This window comes from Tetrahymena thermophila (genome assembly GCF_000189635.1).
Source record: "Tetrahymena thermophila SB210 genomic scaffold scf_8254385, whole genome shotgun sequence".
Taxonomy (NCBI): Eukaryota; Ciliophora; class Oligohymenophorea; order Hymenostomatida; family Tetrahymenidae; genus Tetrahymena; species Tetrahymena thermophila.
The window spans coordinates 402,848-415,606 of NW_002476169.1; the positions used below are offsets into that span (position 1 = coordinate 402,848).

General features: G+C 23.3%; 2 protein-coding genes across 2 annotated transcripts; one reads left to right on the forward strand and one right to left on the reverse strand. All coding sequences in view use genetic code 6, as the record gives it.

The window, feature by feature from the left end:
- Positions 1-310: 310 nt before the first annotated feature.
- Positions 311-9,492, forward strand: TTHERM_00533890 (HECT domain ubiquitin transferase; the record flags this gene model as incomplete). Its single annotated transcript, XM_001024411.2, has 19 exons — positions 311-328; positions 410-2,665; positions 2,719-2,907; positions 2,963-3,130; positions 3,192-3,306; positions 3,359-3,621; positions 3,674-4,413; positions 4,463-4,652; positions 4,980-5,294; positions 5,347-5,513; positions 5,577-6,035; positions 6,090-6,510; positions 6,564-6,959; positions 7,047-7,479; positions 7,536-7,940; positions 7,994-8,326; positions 8,429-9,034; positions 9,094-9,222; positions 9,272-9,492. 19 exons carry the CDS (start codon positions 311-313, stop codon positions 9,490-9,492), a joined length of 7,824 nt encoding a protein of 2,607 aa, XP_001024411.2.
- An 893-nt stretch (positions 9,493-10,385) lies between these two features.
- Positions 10,386-12,230, reverse strand: TTHERM_00533900 (kinase domain protein; the record flags this gene model as incomplete). The annotated part of the gene is made up of 1 exon (XM_001024412.2): positions 10,386-12,230. One exon carries the CDS (start codon positions 12,228-12,230, stop codon positions 10,386-10,388), a length of 1,845 nt encoding a protein of 614 aa, XP_001024412.2.
- Positions 12,231-12,759: the final 529 nt, after the last annotated feature.

Sequence of the window (12,759 nt, forward strand, 5' to 3'; positions counted from 1 at the left end):
AAATTGAGCATAATAATCTAATATATATTCTTCTCAAGATAAATTTTTCCTAATAGAACTTTGATTATAATAATGTGCCTAATTAAATTCTATTTTACAAAAAATTTGATTATTAATTGAATTTATTATAAAAAAGCTTAATAAAAAACGAGTTATTAATAATCGTTTGAATTTAAGTTTTCAATTAAATTATTAAAAATTCATTTCTGATTGGTTTCTACTAAATAAGCATTAGGCAAATACAAAATAGCAAGCAAGCTAAAGAAGGCGAAACAGAGAAAAGTATTTAAACATACAAGAGCGAATTTAAATGGAAGGTGTTTATGATGTAATTAATTAAAATTTCACTAAAATTCATACAATAAACTAGATTTGTAATTTATTTACTTTATTTGCATAAAATTGTTAGATTGACTTTGAGAAGATAGTTAATTTATCACTACTCAGTGATGAAGATTGGTACTAAATGATAAAAACAAAGTACAGTAGAATTTTTAATGGGTAATCAACTGTCAAAGATGAAAATATTTCAAATGAAGAATTCGAAATGCTTCAAGGATACATGTTAGAGAAATTTAATTAAAATATATAGAGCTTAATTGAAAATACCTTAATTGGTAATCAAGATCTAGTTCAGTAGAGTGAATAGAAGCTAATAAGTCTACTTCTATTAAATGATAAAATTAATCACATTAGTTTTTCAAATTCGAAAGAGCACAGAGGATTTGCTAATTCAGAAAGCGAAGCATCAATAAAGTAGCTCCTTAACATCATTTTCTATACAGATAATTGCTTTCTTCTTGAAAAAACATTTTAGCTTATAAGCCAGCTCAATACCTCAAAAGTCACTCTAAGATAGATTAAGAATCTATTTAAATAATTCATAGGTACTAATGAAATTGTGATTACTGACTTGGAAGCCAACATATTTACCTCATAATTTTACTAAAGTCTTAATCCCTTTAACTATCTCAAATCATTTATTTTAGGTGAGACTGATCAAAGCCAAGGTGGACATTTTGCAGATAGCTAAAATTTTATTTATATCATTCATAGAAAGAAAATAGTTTTGAACATAAACGTTGATGTAGTGTGTGGAAAACAATCATTCTAAAATAACTAAAATACAATATTAGGCAATTAAGGAAGCAATACAAGCAATTAAGGAAGCAATCCAAGCAATTAAAGAATCTCACAATTATCTAATTTGAGAATTTAGGATGCTTATTCATATTAATTTTTAAATTATCATACATAATAACTATAAAAAGATGTTTCAGCAAGCAGCTAATAAGGTATTAATAATGAATTCCAATCAAATGAAAGAAAACACAAATAAAATATGATATACCCATCATATTATTTAGCCAAGCAAATTTTAGGATAAGATGCTGAAATATAAGATGTATTTAGAGTAGCATTTGTAATTAAGTTGTTAAGAAAAAAAGATTGCATTAGGTCTTTGCTAACTTTGATGCTATCATATTTTACAGTTTTTTCTGAAAGAAAAGAGCTTGGTATGAATATCGATTTGGTGTAAATTATCAAAAATGACTTCAGCTGTTTAGTTCCATGTCTATTGTTTTCCCTTCTTGATGATGCATGCAATATTAAAAGAGAAACTAAATCATAGTTTTAGGCTCTTGTGTGCAGCACTGAGTATTAATAATCTCTTTCTAGTAGTGATATGTAACGTTTTATCATACATACAATTGAAACCGATAAAAACTGTTTTAAGTATATTGAACATGATGTTAATATTAATTTATTACCTCCATACATAAGAAGCTATTATAGTTTGCAGAGAACTCATAAAAAGTTAATGTAATGCGAAACTGCAGATTTGTTTACGATTAAGTTTCATGAGTACCTGTTTAATGCTGTAGCTACATTAGAATCAGATATTGATTAAAGGGTATTACTTCATCAGGATTAATTAGAATGTATAGATGCTATCTCATCTTATTTCACCTCCTCTGATCTATCTAAGCTACTGTAAGTTCACATGCTACTTCCTGAATTCTTCTATGAGGAGAAAAAGAAGGAAGAAGAAAAAAGAAGAAGAAAAGGCTAGCTGGTAAAAGAGGATATCAATTAATAGTTTTAATTTGATTTCGAATAATTTACCTTTGGATACCACATTAAAAAAAAATTCCATAAGTTACCTGGGTTAGTTAAATTCTATCTAGCCCTTTTTCTTTCTGAAGTCGCACCAAAATTTTATTTAAATATTATCCAAAGCAATATCAAATAACCAGATAATTTAGAAGATATTGAAAACATTTTGACAGAGAATTTATCAGAAAAAAACTAATAAAGTATTTTTCCTATACATTCTGATGATATTTCATGCTCAGATAAATATATAGATTTTAAGGAAATTGAGGAAGTAACCACTGACTATAAGAAAGAAATTCAAAAATAAGAAATGATTCATCCTATTTTTGATATGACTTTTTCAGATTTGTAAAATCACCTTGCGTCAATAGCAAAGTAAGCCAAAATGAGTATTGGAAATTCATTCATATTATTTAGAAAGACTAATAATCTACTTGTTAATTATAAATTCTCTTATTACCAAATACTGAACTAATCTATAGTACTTTAAAAGATAGTAACACATAAATCAAGAGAATTTCGTCAAAAAGCATTACCTATTGTAGAAGTAAAGTAGTATTTAAAATAAATTAAATTTTCATATTTTAAATTAAATTTTAGAAAATTATTCAAAACCACTCTAATATTTACGAAGATATGAAAAAACGAATTTCTAAATTGTAAGTATGGGAAATCAGCTTACTTCATCACTTAGCTTCTTTTAATAATGATCTGCTTGAAACTTCTGATGATAAGGTAGAAGAATATTTAGAAAAAGAAATATCAGCATTTTAAGCCAATTAAGATGAAGTAAATAAATAATTTTTTTATTTCAAATTATTTTTTTAATTTAAAAACTTTATAGAAATAGCTAGTTCCTTTGCTTTTGTTTAGTTGTAAAATTTTCTAAAAGACATCTTTAAACGATCCTAAAGATGAGATTATACCTGTGAAAGAAAGAATATTTTATATTCATCTTTAAGAATATCCAGAATTTTGCAAAATTTATTATCTTTTAAATGTAAAATATAAGGTAAAATTAAAAAATAATAAAGAAACAATAAAAACTTTCTTTAATATAAAAAATAAATTAGGGACATCTAAGAACTTTATGGAATTTTTATAGTAATAAGCATCCAGAGTTACTCATTAAGGAAATATGTATTTTAAACTTTGTCAGATTAAGCAGCGAATCAGCTATCTTAAACCGTAATACCTATTTTTGAAACAACATTTTAAATAATAATTATTATAAATATAGATAATGAGCTAAATGAGTCATAAAAAAAATACTTTTTATTTTTGAAGAAGAACATTCACTTATTTTAGCAAATTCCAAAGGATTTAGATTTGAGACTTTCAATAATACACTATGACCTCCACAAATCTTATGAATTCAAATATATAAAAGACTTTTATTTATTCTCTTGTTTGCTCTATATGGTGATGTCTCAAAGTGAGTTCAGTTAAAGCTAGAAGTAGAACTTACTAATTTCTTTTTTTTAGTCACTAAACAAAATAAAAGTAAAATTTTTTTTAAATAAAAAATAACCTTTAAATATAAAATTAATAATAGGATTTTAGCTCATTTTCCTCTCTTCTTCTAAATAAAAAACTTTACGATAATGTTTCTAAAATAATTTAAAATTAACCCTAACCAAATAAAGATCTTCTAGTTATAATTTTAAACATAATGAATAATACAGTTCATTAAAGTATATGTGAATTCAAGATAAATTTACTGGTGCTAATCGACTTTAAGGAAATTATATAAAAACAGAAATCTAAAGATTTACAAGACAATATTAAAAAATAAAAAGAACTCTTTTCTTTAATTGGATATTTAGATTTAGTTTTCTATGATGCTCTATTATCTGTAGAAAAAGATAAAAGACAGAGGTTTTTATTTGATGAAACTGATTATGAAAAAATTTCTGATAATTGGAATAAAATAATTAATGATATTTGTTATCTTTAAGAAGAATTATCTTTGTTTAAAAAAAATAAAATAAGTTTAATTTATCATAAATTCTAGGTTTTAAAAAATTAATATTAGTTCAAAATAGTTGATTTAAAAGACTAAGATTATTCTTAATAGCTCAATAAATATAGAGAAACCTTCAATTTTAGTGATTTCTATCCTCAATTTAAAAATAAATTTGATGCTCTTACATACTATGGGATACTTGTAAAAAATTTAGTTGCTAATTCTCCTGTTTATGATTTTTAAATCATCAAAAACACAGCTCAATATATAATTGACTAAATAGAAGAAACCAATACAGACAATCTTATTTAACTTTCACACATTTTAAAGTAAATTGATTTCTTACAAACCTTAACTTACATTTTTTTTAAATTAAAGGAATGTAACAAATATACTTTGCTCAAAATTACCATTTGATTTCAAAAATTTAGAAGTGCTTATAGATATAGAAAAATAAATATAAAAGAATCTTAAAAATGATTAAAAGTAAATAATGTCTTTTAATGACTAAATTACATCTTTCCTTGATAATGTCAAAGAAATAACATTCTCTGAGTAAATGAATTCAGTAAATTAATAAATTATTTTTTATTTTATTTTTATTTATTCAGATCTTCTAAAATTATCTAATACTAATATTTAAAAGTAAAAAATTTTTAAATTTATTCTTTTGATATAAAAAAATCAAATTTATTAAGTATTCCAAGCATTATTAAAATAAAATTAATTTTAATCTTGTAATAAAGTAAAAAAATTTGTTTACTAAAATAGCTAAATGTTAAAAGGTTAAAAAAAACCAAAAAAAAAAATAAATTAGTCAAAAATTATTTAATTTAACAAATAGTTAAATTTTTTAAATTAAAGTATTGATTAAAAATTTTATTTTTTACAATAGGATTTCTTAAAAGTAAACTTGGAGCTCAAATTAAAGAAACTATTTTATTTAGAAAGTGAATAAAAAATTAAAAAATAAATTTAACAAAAGGAAATTCAATGCTTTTTAGATAATAAATATGGATAGTCTGTTTTAAAATTTATACTAAAATCTTTTCCAAATTAGAATGAATTAGTGGAGTTAGCTTAACCTTTAGATTTTGATAAAATATAGACCATTTCATCTAACTCTGAATGTAAAAAGAGTTTACAGGAGTGCAACTCTATAACAACTAAACTTATGGAATGGATGGTTTACTTTTAAGAGTATTCTAAGGTAAAATTTCTTTTTTTTGTTATATTTTATTTAAGTATTTATTAATCAAAAGACAAGTGATTCTGCTAAAAAAACTATAATAAGCTTGTTTGAAGTATTAAAAATAATTTGTGAAGAATATCCATTAGCAGTTTAGCATATTGTAGCTTCCAATTTTCATGTCAAATTATTAGATATTACTCACTCTCTGCAACATCATATGTTTTAAAAGAGAAAATTGTAAGATTCAATAAATTCGATACATATTTGATAATTTTAATTTTTTATCATAATATAAAAAAGATCAAATGGAAATCATAGTAATTTTTCGCCTTTTCTGCTGAATTAAGACTATGCATTTTATAAAATTAGCACTGAAAATTATATTTCTTCATCTTTATGCATTAAAAACCATCTTATTCAGCATTTAATTTAAATTTTCTAGTAATAGTGTTTGGATTTTCTTCAATCAATAAAAGAAGGAAAGTAAGAATAAAATGATGAATTATATGAAAGTTAATAAAACAAATCTCTCTATATTCAAAATTAAATAATAGAATTATTGGTTGATATTCCAAAAAATGTATCATAGCCTATAGCTCATCAAATTTTAATTAATTGTGAATATTTATTTTTGAATTATACTGATATCTTCTTTCATTTAAATGCTTTAATCAAGCTATTTCATATTACCCTAAACTTTCTTTTATAATCATTTTATGCTGATCCTCTTTTGAATCCTTAGAATTTACTTAAATTAAGGTAAAATGTTTTTGTAAAATATAATTTTTTTAATATTATTTTGTAATTTATTAGATTCTTGTAATTCCTAAACTTCAATTAATCCTTCAAAGACAAAGAAGAAGTATTCAGAAAAAGATAACAATTAAGCTAAAATAAGATTGAGAATCATTTAAATTTATACAAACTTTAAAATTTACCATTTTTAGAGTCAGATCAATTTAGCAAACCTAGCGATAATTATTTGCACAGTGATATAGATGAAAAAAATGAAGAGTCTAAAATTTAAGATTTTAATATTTAGCACAATCAGTAAAACTAATATGAAATAAATTAGCACATAGATGTGGTTTACATACCAAACTACTAGAATTTTTAATTAGATGAAGGGTACACAGTGCATAACAATAGCGAGGTTGATTAAGTAGATAATAAATATAATTTCAACTTTGACTATGACTTAAAAAATGCTATCAAACAATCCTCAAATAGTCAAGTAAAAATTATTTTGTATTGAATATAAATTAATTTAAAATATTTAATGATTAGAATCTTTAAATGACATCGGTTGAAAAATCTAAAATTGAAAAATGTATTTAAGAAATTTTACTTAAATTCCCTGTTTTTGATTCTTGCTTTTTTGAGAAAATTTTCTAAAACTCCTAATCTCACAAGAATTAATCTTTGAATTAACTCTTGATTTCCTTAATGAATCATCCTTGGAATTGCATGGAGATTTTAAATATTGTTTTTAGGTAAAGCTTCTAAGAGAAATCTGTTGGCTAAGGAGTAAATATTTAATACAACTAAATCGTAGAAACAGCATTAAAAACCTCTTTAATACACTATCCTCTTTCTAAAGGAGTATATTGCAAAAAAGAAAATTAAATAATTTTAGGAGAACACAACCCTCAAATTGATTTAACTCATAATATATTTGAGATGGTAATCAATTTAAATTTTATAATAAATACAATTAAATATAACAACTCTTACACAAATATCTAATTCAAATTTTTAATTATAAATTAGGAACAAATTCCTTTAATACAAGTACTTCTTAGGTCTCCTTAGTTTTCTAGGATATAGGAACATGTATGGATGATAATTAAAAATGACATTAATGCAGAGTTTCCAAATATTTATTAGAATGTAGTTATTACATAGAATCTAATTGATATGGTAGCTATAAATATTACTTCAGAAAAATTACCTTAGTTGATGATCAATATTATTTAGAACTAAGTCCAAATTATTGATATTATTAAATTTTTAACACCTCATTTAGAAGAGACAACCAATTCTAGTTTTATTTATTATTCTCTTTTTGCTTTAAGGAAAACTTTAGAGAAATTTATATCAGAACTTTCTCATGATAGTGATGTAACTCCAATTATTAACTCTACTTTATCTCAGCTAAGAGAGTGGATTATTGGAAGAAGCGAATTTGTTGAAAAATAACTAAGTAATTTATTTATTATATTTTTAAATATTTATCTAATTTTACTTCTAACAAAATAGCTAACATGTTAAAGAAATGCACTTAATTTATCTAAGATTAAGTAAGCAAGTTTTATTCTATGAGACCAGAATAATTAGATGATATTGAAATAGATTTAGAGAATGTATCAAAGAATTTCTAGGTTTTATGGAAAATAATAACAAATATAAAGAAAGACATAAAGATGGATATACAGGCTTTAGCTGAAATCAATCTAATTTTAAATTATGCCTTCCTTGAAACTGGTCAGCTACCAATTATGAGATAAAGAAAACAATCTAATGAAGTGTCATTAACTAGGTCATTTTAGGATAAAAATGAGTTTTAACAAAGCACAAATATTTATCAATATCACAGCGAAGATGAGTTTTCAGAAGATTTCTTAATCTCTAAGCTAGCTTCGATGAATGAGTTAACAAAGAAAAGTAATATATTTATTTTTCTATTTTTTTAAGTCTTATTAAATCATGAATAAAAGGTGTAAATTTTGAGAGAAAGCTTTGGGAATTTTTTGAGTAAATTTCTGAAACACTGGGCCCTGAAATAATAGGAAGAGATGTTTACATTCATCTCCTCAACTTGCTAAAACCTTCTTTGAAAAAATCAGAACTGATGAGACATCTAAGATCAATTGTGTATGGGAATCAGTTTACATTTGCTAAATAAACCAGGCAAATAAATATTTTCAGAGATAATATTTGGACCTCTACTGTTGAAGAGATGAAAGAATATACAACAGATGAATGGCTCAGAGCAGTTTTTTCTATTAAATTTAAATCTAAAGTCGGAGATCATATCATTGATGAGATTGGTAATTTCCCACTTTTTTTATAGTATTGATTGAATAGATCAAATATTTTAAATATAATGCATTTATATATCATCTAACTTTAATTATTTAACTATCAAAAAGGTATTGATGCAGGTGGACTCAAAAATCATTGGATTTCTAAAGTAGTTGAACAAACTTTTTTGAATAACAAAGAATTATTCACCTTTACTCCTAATCAGATGTCTGTTTATCCTAATAAAGATGCTATTTCAAAGAAAGCTTTAGAATAAATAGAATTGCTGGGAAAGTTTGTGGGTAAATCTATGATGGAAGACTGGTCTCTAATGCTTAGCTTTGCTCCTTTCTTTATAAAGTCTGTATTAAAAAGAGATTTAAGTATAGGTGATTTCTACTCTTACGATTTCAATTCAGCTTAATAACATTAATGGTTATTAGAAAATGATATTAACGGTTTAGATTTAGGTATAACATTTAGTTATATAAGCTACTCTAATGGAGCTTCCAAAGTTATAGAGCTTAAAAACGATGGTTAAAATATAGAAGTCAATGACTAGAATAAAAAAGAGTATATTTAATTATACTGCAAAGCTAAAATGTAAGACGAAATAGCTCTCTAAACTTAATATTTCTAAAAAGGTTTATTTTCTATTATTCCAGAAGATGCTTTAGAGGCACTTGAACCAGATGACTTTATTTCATTTTACCAAGGAGTTTAAGAAATTGACAGTAAAAATAAATTTATGAATAAGCATTTAAAGTGATTAATATTTATAAAAATACAATAGTTTAGTACCTTAAGAAAAAAATGAAGTATGAAGGATTTAAGAGCACTGATAAAATTATTGAGTGGTTTTGGGAAATTCTCAAAGACTGGGATAATGTATAAAAGAAAAAGTTCCTCTCAGCACTAACAGGTAAGTTAACTAAAATTTAATTTTGTATTTACCCATTTTCTAAAAATAGAAATTCCTGGCATACCTGTTGGAGGTTATCCAGTTAGAGATGTATCAACGGGTAATGTAAAATAGCTTACAATAAGTTTTTTAAATTGCAATCCAGAGTCGTTACCTGTTTGGCACACTTGTTTCTTTAGAGTAGATATACCTAAGTATAATTCTAAAGAGTAAATGAAATAAAAAATAGAATAATCGATAAACCTAAGTTGTGGATTCCACATTGCTTGAATGAGTTAACCTAACTTATAAGTTGATAACTTTTTTGCATAAATGGAAACATTTTAAAAGTTTAAATTTTTATAATTTAATTATTTAGACATGTAACTCACTCACTCACTAACTAATTACATTTATCTTTACTTATACAATTTTTATAAAACTATAATTATTATTTACTAATACTATGTTACTCATTATATAAATGTTACTTTGATGACTATAAAATATATAAATAAATAAAATATAAATTTAATTCCTTCATTTCAATTAAATTTTTTGTAAAATACAATTTCATATTTGTTTCAATTTATCATCATAAATTTTTATTCTTAATTTTACTATTATTTAATAAACAAAGATAAAAAAGTTAATAGAATTATAACTTAAGCAGTGAATTTCATATTGCTTCAATATTTTTTACTCATCAATGTCAAAAGTGTTAAATTTGATACAAAAAGAATTAGTCTTGTTTTAAATAAAACAACAAGAAAAGTGAATAGGTTGGCGTATAAATAAATATTGAAACATTTAAAAAATTTAAATATTTTAATTAATAAAATAAATTTATTTTAGATGGAGATTATTTTAATGCTTCAGCAAAAATTTACCAAAGTTATATTATACATATCATAAATGTTGGCTTGTTAGACAATTATTCATGTAAATAGATAAATTTGAGAATACAATTAATTATTTTATAAAAATAACCTCTTTATTTCTAATTTTCATAATATTTTTTATTTGCTTTTATCTTTTTGAATAAAACAAGTGGTTGTTATTATTATTAATTTAGAATAAGCTTTGAACATTATCATAAAAAAAGTAAGAGTTAACATTTTAATAAGTAAATTAAAAGATGTTTTTTATTGCTTCCTTGTTCTTTTTAATTCAAGTGCATTTTTTCAAAAGTTTTCTAAATCAAATGCATTTTAAATTCTAATTAGATCGTTTTTATATTTGTCTATTTGCTATTAGTCTTTCAATAAATTTAGTACATAAACAAAATTTTCAGTTATTTTTTAAACTAATGGATGGAAAAAGCCATATAATTATAATGCCATTTCTAACCCTTAATAAAAGAATTTTGCTGAACTTTCAAAATTATTTTGTTAGTAATAAATGCAAGCTAAATTGTTAAGAGACAACTATATCTTTGGATGAGGACTTTTATAAATTTATTGGATAATCTCTAAAGACTATATACAAAATTGTAAAGCAGAGTTGAAATCACCTGTTAAATAATAAGAGTTACTCATTTAATCTAAAGAATCAGCTAGCTATTCATTTTTTGCTTTTCCATAAATTATTTATCTCATTTAAAGAGCCTTTTCTGCATAATAGAAGGATTTTTCTGAATTGTTTAGTAATTGGTAAGATGTGCTCATTCTGTGTAAACTTTAAGCAATCAACTCATGGTTACTATTGTTATATATAGATTGTATCAAATTCAAGCTGCTTTAAGCATATTAATATCCTAATTCATAGTTTCCTTATCTATTGTACACCAAACTTATCTACTCTAAAATCTAAGCTTACTCTTATCTTTCAGTTGATTCTTATTCTGCAATATCTAGTGCTTTCAAAAATAAATCTAATGATTCACTTAGTTAGCCAACTTCAAGATAATTTTTAGCACTATTTTAGTATAAATTCATTTTACCATGTGCTTAAATATCTTGCTATTCACTTAAGAAGATTAGTATTAATGAATTATACAATTTATTATGTAAAGCATAAGAAATGTTGTTAGCATTTTGATAAGGATCTTCTCTTAACTAATTACTAACATAATTTTATAAAAATATTTGATTATTGATAGTTAGTGGTAGTAAAGGTAGTAAATTAAGCAATATTTCATAAGAGTCGCATCTCTTATGAGGGTCTTAATTGAAACATTTTTTACAAAATAAATCGTAAACATCATCGAACTCAAAGGATTTTTAACATTCTTCGATAGAAGAATTTGAAAAAGTAGAAGATTATTAAAAGTCATTTAATAAAATGTTTAATGCATTGAACTTTGATAAGTTAAAATTAAGAACTTCTAATATTACCAAACAGAGCGAATAAATATCAGTCTTATGAGTAATTTTAATAGATTGGTCTTTCTCTATTTTATATGATATTTCTGGTGATATATAGTTTTAAGAGAAAGCTAAATAATATATTTTATATTCTTAATACTTTTGATTTAGCTTTGAGAACCCTAAGTTAGCCAACTTATAATTTCCATCCAAAGTTTTAACCACATTTTCAGGTTTGATATCACAGTGAATAAGCTTTTACTGATGGATTTGTGTTAAACCAATGCACAGTTGAATAATTATTTAACACATTTATTCTATTGAAAACCACTCATTTTTTTGTCTGAGCATTTATATTTCTTATTCTAATGTGTAAGAAAATAATTCTTGAACAACCACACAACACTTAATGCTTGTAATATAATGAACATTATAGATTTGATTCACATAATTTTTTTAACACTTTTCAAAAATATTTTTTTTATTTGAACCATAAACTACCTCCCACTCTCTATGAATTTGCTCAGCCTTTTATAAAGTTTCTCTTGATATTTTTAAGCCAGTATTTATCTATTATAGGCTACAATATGCTTTTAAGTATAAATGATAATTAGATTCATACATATATTATATATCGCAGAAACCAATATTAAAAAGCTCTGTCTCTAATTAAGTTAAAACCTATTTAGATAAAAGTTAGACATATTATTTCCAATCACTCATATTCTTTAATCGCAGCTATTATTTTTTATTTTCTTTGTTTAATTAATTTTTTTTCCAGTATTAAATTTTGCAAAATTAATAATCTATCTAATATCTCTTCTTTTTTAAGCAATTATTGATTTACCTACTTACTCATAAATATTACTATGTAATCAAATTCATTGATAGATAATTAAATTTGGTAATTAACTATCTTTGAAAATGAATAAATAACTAAATTAACAAATATCTAACTAATTCCACTCTTATTTTTATTTCTCTTTTTAAAATATAATTTCATATTTAATTAATATTTTTGCATATAAAATTATTAAAGATGAAATAATAATTTTGTTAGTTGAAATATTTAAATTATATTTTAATTCTTAAAAATTATTCTTAAGGTTTTTTTGGAAGAAGAAAAAAATAATAAATAATTTATTTTATAAAAAATTTGTTTTCTTATTTATAATTCAAATAATAAAGTAGATATATTTTCTTTGTTAATTAAATTTTTGTATGTGAGCAACAATTGATAAACTTTAAAACA